Source organism: Atta cephalotes (assembly GCF_000143395.1).
Source record: "Atta cephalotes unplaced genomic scaffold scaffold00033, whole genome shotgun sequence".
Taxonomy (NCBI): Eukaryota; Metazoa; Arthropoda; class Insecta; order Hymenoptera; family Formicidae; genus Atta; species Atta cephalotes.
Genome location: NW_012130097.1, coordinates 292,732 through 309,384, shown reverse-complemented (window position 1 = coordinate 309,384; position 16,653 = coordinate 292,732). Strand labels below are relative to the sequence as shown.

Sequence of the window (16,653 nt, the reverse complement as noted above, 5' to 3'; positions counted from 1 at the left end):
TATATATATATATATATATATATATATATATATATAAGAATATAAAAAATATAAAGTATAAAAATGTTATGTCACAATTTCATCATACGATTATGATCGATAAGTTTTTACGAGTTCAACTTATCGTCGATGTCGAGTCATCGAGTTCCCACCAAGATAATTGACTCACGATCTCCGACTCTCGCTTTCATTATTTCACTGTCGCTGTCTGTTGTGATCCGCATGTCGTTAAAAAATTATTCAATCCTGATCGATGAAAGCCCGGTTGCGTCAATTAACATACATAGCCCGGTTGTTTTACCTGCTTGCGGCGATAAATTAACACGTGGTCAAAATAAAACGAGAAGCGAGAGATGAACACTGTCACTCATATGATCGACACATGATAGAGCCAATCGCTGGGAGGATGATATAAATCCAGGTTCCCACATGCGGCGGGACATTGGCACTTACACAGAATACGCAGGTTAATTTTCGGCATTTTGTTCGGTGTCGCATGGGCGGTTTACGGCGGACGGGGGCTCCGATTACTCTCGTCCACCGTGAAAAGCGACGGCTGATGCACTGCGTACTTCGACGCGATCACCTCGACTCAGCTCTCGTCGGGCTCTTCCTCTCGATCGGGGCTCGTCCGTCGCCGCGTCTCCTCGCCGGCCGGCGCGGTAGGGATCCCTGATCGTGGGACCTCTTACCTTTCTTCTCATGGGGTCCTCTCACCTGCGCGTATTTACGAGCCGGGCCATCCCTCGCATGATGGAATTCCGCGCGGGTCGCGCCTTTCGCCGGAATCTCTTCGTATGTGTGGAGAATCCAACATTCTCGCTTCTCCGTTTAGATTGTTTAGAAAATAAGTTGATGATCCCAGTCGATACGGATTATAGAGTTTCCCTCTGTTATCCAGATAATCAAGCATTTGTAATTAGTTAAACCGAATATTAAATAAAACTTATTTACAATGTTCTAAAAGTGATTATTAATTACTAATCAATAGTATTGAATTGCTTATCAATTTAATTTATATTACACACTTCAGTTTTAGTCTAAAACTGTATTTCAAGATCGAGCAATAATCAACGCGCAGTTTGCTTTAACTTATAGAAATTGTAAAAATTCAAACAAAAATGTTGTTAATAAACACCAAGATCCATCTTGAATATGATCCTCTTGACTATCATTTATATTAAATCAATTAATCTTAAATGATACTCTGAAATTTTGAAAATTCTGTGTACCCGATAGAACTAATGCATCTTTGCTTAAAATTAATTGAATGATTTTTTTTATCTTGAAGATCAAAATCTCTTCAGGAATAAGATTATCTAACTTAAAATTATATAAAATTACAAAAAACATTCATTAAATATTCATCAATAATTTTTCACAAGCTATTTGGAGATTTGGCGTAATTTAAAAAAAAAAATGTCACTGGAATACCAATTAGGATTAAGAATGTGATTACTCAGTAAACATCAACTAACAATAACATCAATGTTAATTTCATACTTAAAAATATAAATGTAACACATGTGCATAACAATTATATTGTTGAGTGTGAAAATATCGATATTATGTTACTATTATTTTGGGTTTATTGGATATTTAGAAACTTCAGTCAGGACTTCTCTACTAATCAGGACTTGCTACTAACCGAGAATCTATTAGTCGAGCATTTACACATATTAGACGAATGTTCCGGCATTTAGCAAATAATTGCTCGTACATTATTCAAAATTGCAGGTTAATATGCAAATACAGATAATCCTCATCTCAAAGAATATTGAAATCACTTGGTCCTTGAGACGTTGAAGAAAGCGACGTTGTACTACGCTCCATCCGTGAGAGATTAATCCGGTACGTGTAGAAGGCTGTGTAATCGAAGTAAGGCGACACATTATATAAGTTCGATGACATTGCCTCGGTTTGCGGCGTACACACGTGACCGTTTTCGCCTTTTGCATAACCGGCGATCTCGTCTCTCCCACCTTCAACTTTTCTCTCAGGAGAGTGACCACAGCTGCAGTAAATCATACGCCATTTTCACCTGGTGTGTGCGATTTTTCGAGGCCGCGGATCACCTCTCGCTTGTGTGTATTATAACGGATTGGCGATCGGTATCTTAATTAAGAGCAAACACTCGCGTGGCCCCCTGGAGCGTGGTTTTTTGTTTAATTAAATTTTTTTGATGGTAAGAGGGAGGAACGTTTTGTGACGTTGCGTGGCATACCGCAAGCCATTACATTAAAATTAGAGCCTTACTTTCGTCGACATGCGCGGGACATTATGCGTGCCAGAGATTACAGAGAATTAGATATATGTAGTATATGAAGTGTATAGAATGTTCCAGAACTTTGTCGTGTCTGATGGAGTTGATGCTTGACCTTGTAAATCTAATTATATTGCGTTTAAGGAAATTATTTAAAATTTAATTTAAGAAATATATAGATATATATATATGTATATAAAAATCGCGATTATTCTTTATGTTTTTAAATTATAAATATTATTGACTCATTACTTTTGCCAAATACACTCTGTACATTTAATTTTATTTTATTTTATTTTATTTTATTTTATTTTTATCGTTCTAATAATTTTTACCGATACTCATTTTGTTTCGCGGTCTCAAATGTGCAGATGCGTGAGTCGTAATAGAGCGTGAATCCGTGCTTACCGCGGAACGTTACGTGAAGCCGGTCAGTGGGTACGCATTGCATTCTCACGTAACAAACGGTAGGATGCTGCTGGAACGAGCGAACTGCGATGCCCGTGTTCTCGCTTTCGTTCCTTTCCCTGCTTCTCATCTTCGTCGAGTGGCTTACAACAACGGCAAACGCAACCATTTACGACGTCGCCGCTGCCGTTACCACGCTTCCATGCAGAACGGTACCGTTCGCGCGAGTTGCGTTCGCTCTAATGGCGAACGACGATTGGCAAAAAGGTTCATCTTGCGTCATATTGCTCTCGCGGTACACGTTATTCGCGGTAGTATTCGGAACGCATTCGTCCACAAAGCGCTAACTTGCCGCTCCTCAAAGAATCTCGTGATTTTTTAGGGAAACAAGGGAAAGTTTGATGGTCTTACGTTTGTAATACGTTTGCTCGCTTTCAGCACGATTATTCTCTATGAATATTATTTATTAATATAAAATCGATGTATTTAAAAAGATAGAATGCACTTTGCAATTAAAATTAACTTCAGTAGTTGAATATTTGATATTTCAATTAACTTTAAAACAGCAGAGGTCTATTTTTTAAATCTTATAGCTTTTCTTTGAATAAAATTTATTGTAATTTATTGTATTTCTTGTTTCGATCAAGATATGACACTGTTTTAGCATCTCTATAGAGGCTCTTTCCCATATTGTAAAGGTTAAATGTACATTGTTAAATATTAAAAGATCAAGATTTATTATATTGAGAAAAAATATATTCTAAATTTCAATAAATATTTATTTAAATAGTACCAATTAAATATTTATTAAATATAAAAATATAAATATAAAAATATATTTATTGTACATAAAAATATTAATTTGATTTAACAATTATTTCTTTTTATTAAATAAATATTTATTTATTGTAAGTAAATGTTTAGTTGGCACTATTCAAATAAATATTTATTTGAATTTAGATTTTTTTTTCTCATTGTCAGTGTATCAACTTTAATATATTTCAAGTACAAAACATATAGTGTAAGTTTTTTTAAACTAATCAATTACTGCAGTTGAATTGTTTAATTTCAAAGTAAACGATATTTATATTAAATTAGTAAATAATAACTAACTTTAAGTCAAATTTAATACTTTTTTAAAATAAATTGTTTAACCTTATTGTTTTATTTAACTTATACTTACTTAACAACATATTGAGTAGGAGCAGTAACTTACAAGTGTAATTAAAAATTATTTAAATTGAATATAATTTAACATTACGAATTTAATATAAGTATGTTGAAGCTTATTGTTTAAACGACTCATTGTTATCATGCATTGCAAATCGAACAAGCTTGTTGCGAGAAGGAAGAAAAATATTAGAAAGGCCAGATGCATTCAAGTATTCCCGAGTTCTTTGTTCAACCGAGAAAAGTCCATACAAGGATATAGATCACACAGGACATTGTGCCGTGACATTAACGGAATTGCAATCGATGAAGAAGTTAGACGAGGTATAGCAGCGTATAATAGCTGACGAGATATTAAAGCCTCGGGAAACAGAAGACATTAGAATACTTTCATGAAAAAGGTAATTTTCTTATTCTGTAAAATAATCAAGTAATCACATTCAACGATAGAACAGCAAAGGAAAAAATTCTGTTGTCAAGGATGGCAATAGATTGCCTGAGATCGTCAAAGATGAAATTTAATAACATTTGGTAGCATCTGCAGAATAACGGTTTGCTTATGCAAATCAAAAAGACACCAGTATTTGCTCGCGCAAGTATTATTATTGACTTTCATCGGCGTGACCCTATTTATAACTTGCGTATATATGGATGCAACATGAAAGAGAAGTTGCATGCTGGAGACTTTCTTCGTTGAGAAATCGTAAGTAAATCGAAAGCAAAATATCATCGCGAACCCGCAACTTTTCTTTTGCATTTCGATCCTGCACCGGTCCTAAAAAATATAATCGCGTATATCACTATTATTATTATTATGACATTATTATGAGATAACACTTAAATTTATAGACATCGATGGAGAATATCACATTTAAGATTAATAAAACGAAGATGTTATAATGATGATTCTAACAACGTCACTTAACTACAACAATCACTTAAAATGATAAATTATTCTACATTATAATTTAATCCGTATACTTAGAGAAAAAGACATAGTAGTAAAAATTAAAGATGACAACTATACAAATTTAAGTAAAATTAATGTACATAGTTAAATATTCTATTCTCACAAGATCGCTCAAATTTCGTTGAAACTCACCTTTTAAATAAACTATTTTATGAGTATTACAATTACAAGATATATATATATATATATATATATATATATATATATATTATTTAACTGTGTACATTAATCCTACATATAAAATTTGTATAGTATATCACTGTTTTTGTCTGAGTGTAAAATAATTATGAAAATTACTTTGATATTTATTTTTTAAAGAAATATATATAATTGAACTACTTTCTGTGTCCACAAGTATAAGTATTCAGTGGTCACTTGTTTATGCAGTATGCGGTGAAAAGATCATCATGGACATTGCGAAAAAAGTGAGATTTAGCGAAATTTGAGTGATCTCTTGCGAGAATAGAATATTTATACAGATTACAAAGTAGATGCATTCACGGTACATAATTCACGGTACGTATCTTAACAACTTGCGATGAATCGAGAAACACGTGTAATGATCCATCGGATAATTTCACGTGATCCGATAATTATCGATACCATTACGAGACTTTTCTCCGCCGAGAACTAGTTGCATTTGCCATAAGTTAACGCAAATTTCGTAATTTCCGCTCTCTTGTGAAAGCGCTCATCGCGAAGCCAATGGACTAATAGCAATCTGGTTCAAAATCGTTTCTATCTTCTATCTTCTATCTTCTAGCTCTTCTAATTACATTGGTATTGAACACAATATAACTGATGGTACGCGCGGACTTTAATAATGAAATAAAATTTGGTGCATATTTAATATTAGGTTAGATTATCATTAAGTTCTAAGAAATCTTATGAGGCAATATTATATATCTATATATATATTTTGTAATAAAATCAAGCATTGTTCTAAACATAAACTTTATAGTTTTATTACATTCTACATAAAATAATTTAATAATTTTTATAGAAATGTATATCTTATGAAATTAATTTGATATTCTTCATAAAAAAGTTAAAGAAGAGGTAATATGAAAATAATTCTACCTCTCGCAGAAAAAACAGAATATTATTTTTGCCGAAAGGAACTCATTATCGTATGTTTTCTTTTTTTAAATAAAATTATTTTAAGCTCTCTTTATTATCATTTTACAAGTCAGGATCTGTACTTTCTACTCTCGCTGGTTGATTAGACGCTCCTAGAAAGACGCAATTAGCGCAGATGTAATAGATTTCTGTCGACATCCATAAACGTGTCGTGAAAAAATCGGTCGCGTGTTTTAATTCTTCCGCGTGGAACGTGTCACGAATTGTATTTAAATAGCCTACACGAATACATGTCGTGAAAACAAATTGGATAAAGATTACAGCGTTTAAAGAATGGGGGAAAGAACTCCTCGGTTTTCTGCCTTGGAAATCTGTTATTACGTCGTCAAGATCTTATCAGTGATATGCTCGTTGTTAGACGATAACATTGCACGTATATGTGGATCAAATAATTGATGCGGTTCCGCGTTTCTTGTGATTCGTCGTAATCGAAGGGCTTGGTTAAACGTGAAGTAGATATTTAACAGACAAGGGAAGGAATGCATCTCTATTATCTTACCTTCAAAAATCATATTTGTAAAAAAAATTTCTATAGAGAATTTAATAAATCGGTTTTTCGATTTTTTGTTTACAAACTTTTCGAGCAATTTAAAAATTTATTAATAAAAACTTATATCAATAAAATTAACAATAATAGTCAAGAAGGGCTACGAAATCTTTTTTTATATTAATAAAATTTTTTTCATTAAGATAAACAAATTTTTTAAAGTAGATTATATTAAGTTAAATACACATTACATTATAATATAAAGAAAATTATATTTTATATATAATTTATTTGTTCTAATAAAAAAAGATATATACTTATATATAATTCTTTATTAAAAATATATTAAAAATATAATAATATATTGTTCTCGATTAATTTTGCATACTATTAGTAGCATAAATCATGTGCATTCGCAATACTATTTATGTTCCTCCATTTTTACAATCATTTCGAGAGCAATTTCGCAAGCCGTTCTATTTTCGAACTTTATGTGGACGACTTTCTATCGGACCCACCTTCTTGACCCATGCCGATTCTCGATATTACAGCTGCCATAAAAAAATGCCCCTTCAAGATGAGATTCGCGGATATGTACTTATGATGTAGAAAAAGGAATCTTAAATCATTAACTTTCGAAACAATAAAAATGTTATATACATATATCATTTTTAGAATTTTTTATATGAATCCTCAATTTTGAAATAATAATTGTTTATGAAAGATTCTCTTTAAAATGTACAGATTTATTTTTCTAAAAAGTTTCTTAAATAAAAAGCGAGATAAAACTAATAATTTTATAAAAAAAAACATAACACTGAGATTTTCTTTAATTCTTTTGGCAAAAAGAAATAGATAATTATTACAGTTGAGAAACAATCTTTGATATACAAAAAAATATTTCATTTTTTTAATTATTAAATAAATGTTTTTACAAAAATCATTAGATTATTTTGATATAAAAAAATAAGTTATAATAAAAATGTTCAAAACAATAAAAAAAAGATTTTAGCAAGATGAATATATAAAATTGCTTCACAAGGTAATCAGAAAAATGACAAATAATTTAAAATATAAGAAAAATTAGTAATATACCTTATACAATACACAATAAAATGTATAAGTTAAAAGAAATTAACTCAAATCCAATTCACATATGTTTAATAACTAAAAAAAATTAAATGCTCCGCATCATAAAAGAATATATTTTCTTGCTACATTGCAATGCGGAATGCAGTCAAAAAATATAAATTTAATTATTTATCTCTCTCTCTCTCTCTCTCTCTCTCTCTCTCTCTCTCTCTCTCTCTCCTCTTCCCCTCCTTCTCTCTTCCTTTCTCTCTTTCTGTTTTTTTTCATTCTTTTCTCGAAAAGAATAGTATCCAATCGTTATCTAAGTTAGTGCAACACTTTACAAAAACGTAAATATCTTTTCTATTAATAAATTACTTAAAAAAAGAACAAGTTATAAGAAAGTCAATAACTATTGTTTAAACTTTTGATTTTATCGATTTTAATATGTTTTCTAATAATAACATTTTATCAATGTTTTCTAATTCTTTTATAATTCAGCTAGTATACAATTACTGCAGTAATTTAAGAAATATTTTATAAAAATTAAAGAAATATTTTAACATTAAATGACTAAAAAAACATGTAATAAAAATTTTAAATAAACTAAAAAACTTAAGAAAAAAACATTAATATTTTTTAATTATATTTAATAATAATTTATTAAAATATTTTATTTTATTAAAACTAAATTTTGCAAAAATGATAATTAATAATAATTGTTATTAATGATAATTATAAAAATTTTTCTTTTTTTATTTTTTATTTTAATTTACTAATAAATCCTGATAATATTAAGATACTGCAGGAAACTGTAGCATCATGAAGTTGACACTCGCAACGTTAGATGGTGCAATAAGTCTCACGTAGTTAATATCTTTTTAACTTTTGTTTTTATACTGCTAATTGAGAAAAAAACACAATTTTTTTTCCTCAGAGATGATAGTATAATTATTTAAATTTAATAAATCTACGAGCATGAGCGTTATGTGAGAATTAATACACGTACACATCATACACACGTTTTGTGATTAATAATGCAATTACATTTGCAGAAAAGCAAGATATGATCTAATTTAATTTAAGAATAACAGGAAGAATAAGAACTAGACTCGTAATCGTTTGATATAAATAGAATAAGATAATGAAAATTATAAAGCTAATTTTATATTTCTTGTAACAATGTTATTCTTTATTCTTCACCTGAAAAATTGCACAGCATTTATGCACGCTCTTTCTCTTGCAATTATTATATAATATAAAAAATTTCTATTTGCAAATCGTGCAATATCGTATTAAATCATTTTTATTCTTATTTATTATATATATATTAAGTTATTTTGATTTATATTTGTATAAAATTTGCAAATTGTAAACACAATTCTATAGAATATCTCTTATACAGAATTTTCTTTGCAATATAAATTAGTTCTATAAAACGTTTTACATATTTATCAGCGAATAATTTACTATTAATTAATCATTAAATAACAAAAGAACAATAGCATTCCAATCTCTTCAGTTAAATAATATTTTATTTTATTTATTTTATTTATTTACTTTTAACTTCCGTAAATCAATCCATTTCTATGATATTATTATTACAGTTCCAAGATAAATAATGTTCATACACGGAAAGAACGATTTTGCTGAAAAATTTAAAATTTTGCTGAATATAAATCTGAAAATGAATTTTATTATACCATCAACATAATTATGTTGAAAACAAAAAAATAATGAATAATGCTACGAAAAGTTTTTGTATTCTAGCAACCATTTTTGACAAAATTATTTTCAGATTTGTGTCCAAAATTTTAGATCTTTCAGCAAAATTGTTCTATCCGTATTTTAACATATATATTCAGCGGATAATAAACTAAGGATCAAATATAATATATATAATATATATTCTTAAATTATTTAACTTCATTGTTTTAGTTAAATTAATGGCATGTTAAGTAGGCTCAGTGGTGATCTATAGAAATGATTAAAAATAATGTTTTGGTATAACGTGACATATGAATAAGACAGTGTAATGAATGCGATTGATAGAGCTATAAAAAGATGTAGCAACAAGTGATTAGCGCAAAGTTCACGGTTGACAGACAAGTGAATGGGTCACCACGTCCTGCTACAATGTCGCAATTGCACATTCGACACAAAAGCATTCTACAGGATCAACCGCAACAGAAATGATTGGTTCGCCCACCCATTCATCTTGTCTTATCTTGAAAGCAAACAATCGGCTTTAAACCAGCGATAGGGAAACGAGTGCCTAAAGCAAACACGACGTTTATGCTTCGTTTTTCAATAGAAAGACTTCGATCGGCTTTAATGTCGACTTAAAGACTATTTTCTTCGACTGAACTAAGTCTACTATGTGCAAGTCGAATGATATGCGATAATACTTGAACAGCCACGTGCATTATCTGCTACTCACATTGGATCACGCATTTCTTTCTTCTACTTCGCTAATGCGCAATCGAATGTAATTAGTCTATTTAATACTATCTATGAATACATATAATTAATATGATACATTTTTAATTTCTATCTTTCAAGAGAGAAAATAAAATCTGAAAGTCGTAAGACATATTAAGGAAGCATTAATTTCAAAAGTTAATTAAATTATAATCAATACGTTTTTCTGTTATGTATTTTGAAATTGATAGAGGTACTTCGATTATACTTTATATTATTTCTTTTCTAACTTTTTTTATGAAATATCATCTTAGCAAGTAATTAGTTCATAGAAATAATAGGGAAAAGTAGCCGACAAAGGAAGTCTTAAAGAGATACCTTATTTCTTGGAAACGAACTGTTGCTTTATTAATACCGATAAAAAAATGATCTGTTTAGATAACTAAAAAAGTAAAAATTTCTAAGTCATATATTTATGGCTTATTTTTATAGAAAATCAGCTAAAAACAAAATTCTACAAATAGAAAAATAGAATTCTTATGATTCTATTTTGCAAATTACATAATTTAAATAATAGTAATTATATTATTGATAATATTACATAATTTTTCATGTTTGTAGTTTTTTAAATTAGTTTCATTTACATTTCTTTTTTTTATTTTTTCATAATATGGTTTTAAATATACTTATATAACTTAAATCACACCCATTTGTAAGACAGACCATAAGCTGACACAAAATTTCTAAAAAAAGAGAAGCTAATTATATTTAATAAAATTAACTGAAATAGTGATATGAAATAGATAATATTGAATAAAACACGCAACGCAATATCATGAATCGTGAGATTCATACTAACTATACGGAGAGAATTTTCTTTTAAAATTTACCATCAAAATTGTAGTTGTAGTACAATACAATCTTTTGAAGATTTTTATCATGCACTTCAGTGAAATTAATCAAACTTTATACTTTATTGTAGTTTTGTTAATGAATGAGAGAGATTTATATTAAAATTTTTCGAAATACAATGTTATCACACGACAATATTTTCATATTTTCAGGGTAAACTTTAAGAAAAAATATTCTCTCCATGTATGAAATCATATAATAATATTGTATATGTACATAAAATACGGATGTGTATATATAGCCATTTGATAACTTCACGCTGCACACATACGCGAGTTAGATAAAATTCCTGAGTCGGATTTAACTTATCATGGAGGCAAATAAACGATTCAGGGAATCACACAAAAACTTTGTGCAATCTCATTCGATCGACGAGAAGCGATTTGCTGGAAGCGGTCCCCTCCATTACTGAACTTTGCCGCTGTATTGCATAATTGGCAAAGACGAAACTAACTCGCTGAACTTCTCGCGGATTTCCGATGCATGTGGACCGGGAGAGTGACTCATAATAATTTATGAGTGGGGAAAGCTCCTCTTCCGGAAACTGCTTGGTCCTCCTCCAGCATCGATCGCCGTCTCGCCGCTCGGAAAGCCGCGATTCGTAACGTGACTCATAGCGACACTGTTACGAGATTCAAGGTCATCGATCCGCCCACCAAACACGTCGTCGCGTGGACAAGACGGCTCTTTCGTTGAAAAAGCAAATTGTGGAAAAATTGAAAATTTCTATGAAATGTCGCAGAAACTATTTCATCCAATTACATGTTGGCTTCTCATTCGTGTAGGAAAAACACGTGTTACATAATACAATATTGTTTAAAATTAAAATTACAGTTTTTAATGAAGGGGAGAGTTTAATGAAATTTTTAATTAAAATTAAAATATTTCTAACGATATTATTTCTATTTTCTAATTTAAAATTTTTTTTGTATTATTTCGGTTTTTTTTTCATTTCGATTAAATTACATTTTTAAAAACTGTCTAATAATAATAATCAAGCCTAAATGATAATATATTAGAGCTTTAGTAAAACAAGTTCAATAAAATGTTCGATTAATATATGTAACCAAAACTAAGTTTTACTTTTATAAATATTACTTTACTTTTCTAATTATTACCAAATGGTACTATTATCGTACTTGGTAATGTTTATTAAACATTGTATCAATATACGCTAAACAAAATACAATAGCTATTGCTAAACTTTTTTCAGTGCAATCGTGATTTTTTTTTCTCATTAATTATGCGGCAAAGAATTATTTTTATTGCGCGTCGTTCGTTAAGTAACATCCTAGCAGCTTATGTCATCGAGAATGGCAAATATATTTCACTATTCTCCTCTGATGAATATATGTATAAGTAACATGCAGGTTGATTCAAGTGGGGTACAACGCAGGTTAAAACTTAAAGGCGACCCAGAAACTGAATACAGCAACAGGTGGTGGCAGGTAGGCAATAACGGGGGGATGGCGGCAACTCGGTGACTCATGGGGTTGCTCCAAGAATGTTGATCGCTCCTCACGATTCCCGCCGTCTTTACCTGGATGACTCACATACCAGTCGACATGTACGCACACATGAACGTATATCGTGCATTCTTACCGCCCGAGAAAACACGCGGACCTACTTTTTTCTTCTTCAAGCGTCCATTCATTCAGGATCGACAATTCTCTCCCTCGCGTCACTCGTTTTCAATGGAAAACCCCAATCGATCTTCCATTTGAAACATCCCATACTTAAGTCTGGCCAATCTTTTGTATCCTGGAATGCGATGTACAACTGGCTTTTTCTCTTGAACACTTATAGGAAAATAATGAAGACTTGAAGAGAAATGTAATCTGCATAAGCCAGTTCGCCAAAGTATCAGATAAATTTAATAATAGATATCTATTACAATAATAGACATATTATTACTAAATTTAATACTCTATTATTAAATTTATCTGATACTTTGGCAAACAACTTTATTATCTATTATTATCTATCTTTATAATCTATCTATTATACATTTAATAAATTCTAATGGATACAATAGATAATTAATTCATTTGTTATAAACAACATATCTTAAAAATAAAATTATCCAGAAGATAAATTCAAATATTTTTAATTATTAAATTTAATTTAATTATTAAATTTAATTAGATTGTTCATATAAATCTTCCAATTTATAGTTTATTTTTTTTAATGGATTTGCGGCGCAAATCTTTATACCGTTTATATGCATTGTAAATCGCAGCAAATATTTCACAACAGAAATAATCAAACGTATTTACGATAGTACATGCAAAACTTTGTATTGATTGATCGATGATACACAACTCAACAAACGTTAACGGAAAATGACCAATCGATGAAAATCGTGTAACTGCGGCGTATTGGCAATGAAGTAACATGTATATATATATAAAAGCACACGTATATACATGCACGCGATGCAGTCATCTGTTGTATCTCGTCGTGTATCAGTTCAAGTATTATTTCAAGAATTACATAATATAAAGTTTCCACTCCAATTATTAAATAAAAGATTTAGATTATCCGTGTAATATTTCTTCCGACCAATATAGATTAATTTTAAGCTCAGTTTGACCTACTTTTTTCTTTTAGTTCTTAGAAAAAGAAATTTACGATACAATTCGTAAGCTACATAAATATTCTTTATCTATTATCGCCAAAATATCAAATAAATTTAATAATATTATATAATGATATCTATTATTATAATAGGTATAATAAGTATCTATTATAATAAAAAGTACAAATTTTAGATATTTTACGATATTTTTCTTTAATGTTAATCATATAGAAGATAAAAATAGTGAGTTTCACTGATGTTTACTTGTTTTCGAATGTGAATGTGAAAATTGGAAATCACGCAATCCATTAACAGTTGTTTGATTTTCGTGGAAAAGTTAAGAAGAATGAATAAACCGCGATCGTAGTATACTATACGAATCATTACTTGTCGTTGCTTCTAAGAAAATTTCATTCACCATCTGTTCGCGATCTACGGTAGACCGGTGTTGTAACACCGCTAGTTCCGGCTTCCAGTGATGATTCACGATATGACATGCTCGAGAAATTGATCTTCCAGGAAATACTCATACGACACCTTATTGATCGAAGATCATCTTTCACAAGTTGAAGCGTTAATTGATTTATGTAGCCCAAAACATCGAAATGATCTGACTTTCACCGGATGAGAATCTTCGAACGAAAAGAATCAATGTCATTTCGATTCAGAGATAAAAGAAAATCGACACGTTCATTAATTTATTGGCGACTGCTAAAGCTTGTCCTGGATATAAAGTACTTAATTAAATTTAAGTTTAATTAAGTTTAATATTTGACATGAAATTGACATACACCGTTGACTGTCGTCAACGGTGATTTAACGATTGCTTGAGAATTAGTATAATTTTTATTGACAATTTAACAACATCGCAGAACTTCGCTATTCGCAATTCCAAATTGCATCACGTGACATACAATCAAGCTACAAAAACGGTATTAATACACTATTAAATTCGTAATGTCAACACTTTAAAAAATGTCGACGAGAATTTATCACCGCATGACATATCTATATATTTCTTACTGTATTGATATTTCTTACTGTATTGATATTAATATTAACACCAATATGATGTGAGTTTAACATAGATTTTATTACATTATGTTGATATTAACATATATGATAAGATAAGAATTATATAGATTCTACATGATTTATTAAATCTATATCAATATTTCTTAGAGTGAAATTATATACTTAATTTATTTTTAATCATTTCTATAAGTCGCCAGTCGCCTAAAAAATATCGTTAATTTAACTAAAATAATGAAGTTAAACGTAACTCAAGAAATGTATTAAATTTGATTCAAATTTAATTTATCATTTACTAAGTGCATTAATATGAACGTTGTTTGAATCTAAGCAATTCAATCATAGAAATGAATGGATTTACATTTTAACTCATGGAAGTTAAAAATAGTAAAATGTTATTTAACTTAACTGAATTACTATTGTCTCCTTTGACATCTAACGGTACAGTCGAACAAAATTCTTTCTTGAATTAATTCTTAAATGAACGAAGGTGACACTCCTATTCGCTACTCCGTGATAATTTCGCGAAATGTGCGATTTTTTTTCAAGCGACGGATGTGTAGATAGATATCGCGAACGCAGACGCGTAGATAAATGAGTCACGTGTACGACGATAATGCAAACAAATGCCTACGAATGTTTTAGACAATGTTTAAACGATATCAAATTGCAAGTATCGCGTGTACATACCATTGACGCGCACCTGCTCCAGCTTTTTTAACACATTAACAGTGATTAAGCGACGCTCTACAGCTGCATGCATTCCGATAAGAAACGAACTGCCAGTCATATGTCTGCGTTTTTATTATTCTTCAAATATGATTAATTGCCTTTGTTCATACGAAAGAAACGAAATCTACAAATTTTCTTCATGTTTCCTCAATGACAAAAATTTGCTTCATTTGTAATATTTGTGTTTCATTTGTACCGAATCAAGATAAGTGATATTAAATTCTTTTACATGCGTCTTGATAAAATTTCACTTATTTTCACTATTATCAACGATACTGAATCATTAACACAGATAAAATAATGGATTTCCTCAATATCAATATTTTTCCTATTAATCGTTATCGCGCACTTTTTCATTTTGCACATCCGTCAACTATGCACGAAGTTTTCTTATTCTCTTACATTAATAACATCATAAATGTTGATATACCTCTAAATGTTATGAGTTATCAATCAATCTTATGTTTTATTCATTCAATTGCATTAAGAAATTAAAAGTCTAGCAGTAGGATTATTGTTCAAGATCACGGTAATTCGTTGTAGCATATATTAATCACATATTTTGAATATCTTGCAAGATGCAGTTGTCACGCTTGCATTACGTAGTAGGTAGATAACAGTATTATGTTATCGCGGTTAACATAATTTACGTCATAAACATTTGAATTTCGAATTAGTTTCCTTTCTTTTTGTCTCTCTTAATTCTGTGTAATAATCATCATTTTCTTATCAAAGGATTTCAAAGACTAAAATTTTTCAATTGGAAGATTTGATAATTATGATTTCGAGAAGAGGCGTACCTATGAAACCTGAATTATTTGGCATGCTTGTCACAAAGGAAATAGAGCATTTCTCGTTAGCGGTACGACAAAACATCGACCGACCGATCAGCCGGTCGTGGAATTCTGTCATGGTAGGTAGGTTGGTTCTCGCATTGCGTAATGACGCACAGTGTTTCGCGCATACGTGGCGTATAACTGATCTACGTCACTGCCGTAAACAGAGTGCGGCGTCATCGTCCTGCAACGCCCAGCAGGTTTCGCATCGCGTTTTATTCCTTTTTACGCCTTCCCCTTGCCCTGGGACTCCCCTATTCTCTCGCCAGCTTGCATTTTCTTCTCTTTCTCTCGATATTACGTGCATCTACGAGTGGTGCAACGTATCACCGAATACGTCATCGCGTCTCCTCTTGCTGAGTCGAATGACTCACCCACGGGAATGTATGATCAACGTAATATGCATTTATATATGTATGTATATGGCGCGATTGTAAGAGACATGCAATATACTAGATGAAAAAGTCACCTTTTAGTACTGTAGTAATTTGAGGATCTATTAGAAAATAAAAAAATGATAAAGTATAGCAAAAAACGTTAACATGTTTACTGCCAGGTTCTTATTTATAATGATAATTAATTATACTTTACGAAAGAATGAAATGAAAGAAGAATTCTTCATAGGACAGTAAA

The 16,653-nt window shown here is 30.4% G+C and overlaps 1 protein-coding gene across 1 annotated transcript in view; it reads right to left on the bottom strand.

The window, feature by feature from the left end:
• Positions 1-2,840, bottom strand: part of LOC105621437 — a 16,431-nt gene extending 13,591 nt beyond the window's left edge. The window contains exons 1-2 of the mRNA XM_012202906.1: positions 2,599-2,840; positions 1,788-2,014 (exon numbers count right to left, since the gene is read on the bottom strand). Coding sequence (XP_012058296.1) covers positions 1,788-2,014; positions 2,599-2,840 — 469 coding nt within the window. The remainder of the gene's footprint in view (positions 1-1,787; positions 2,015-2,598) is intronic.
• Positions 2,841-16,653: the final 13,813 nt, after the last annotated feature.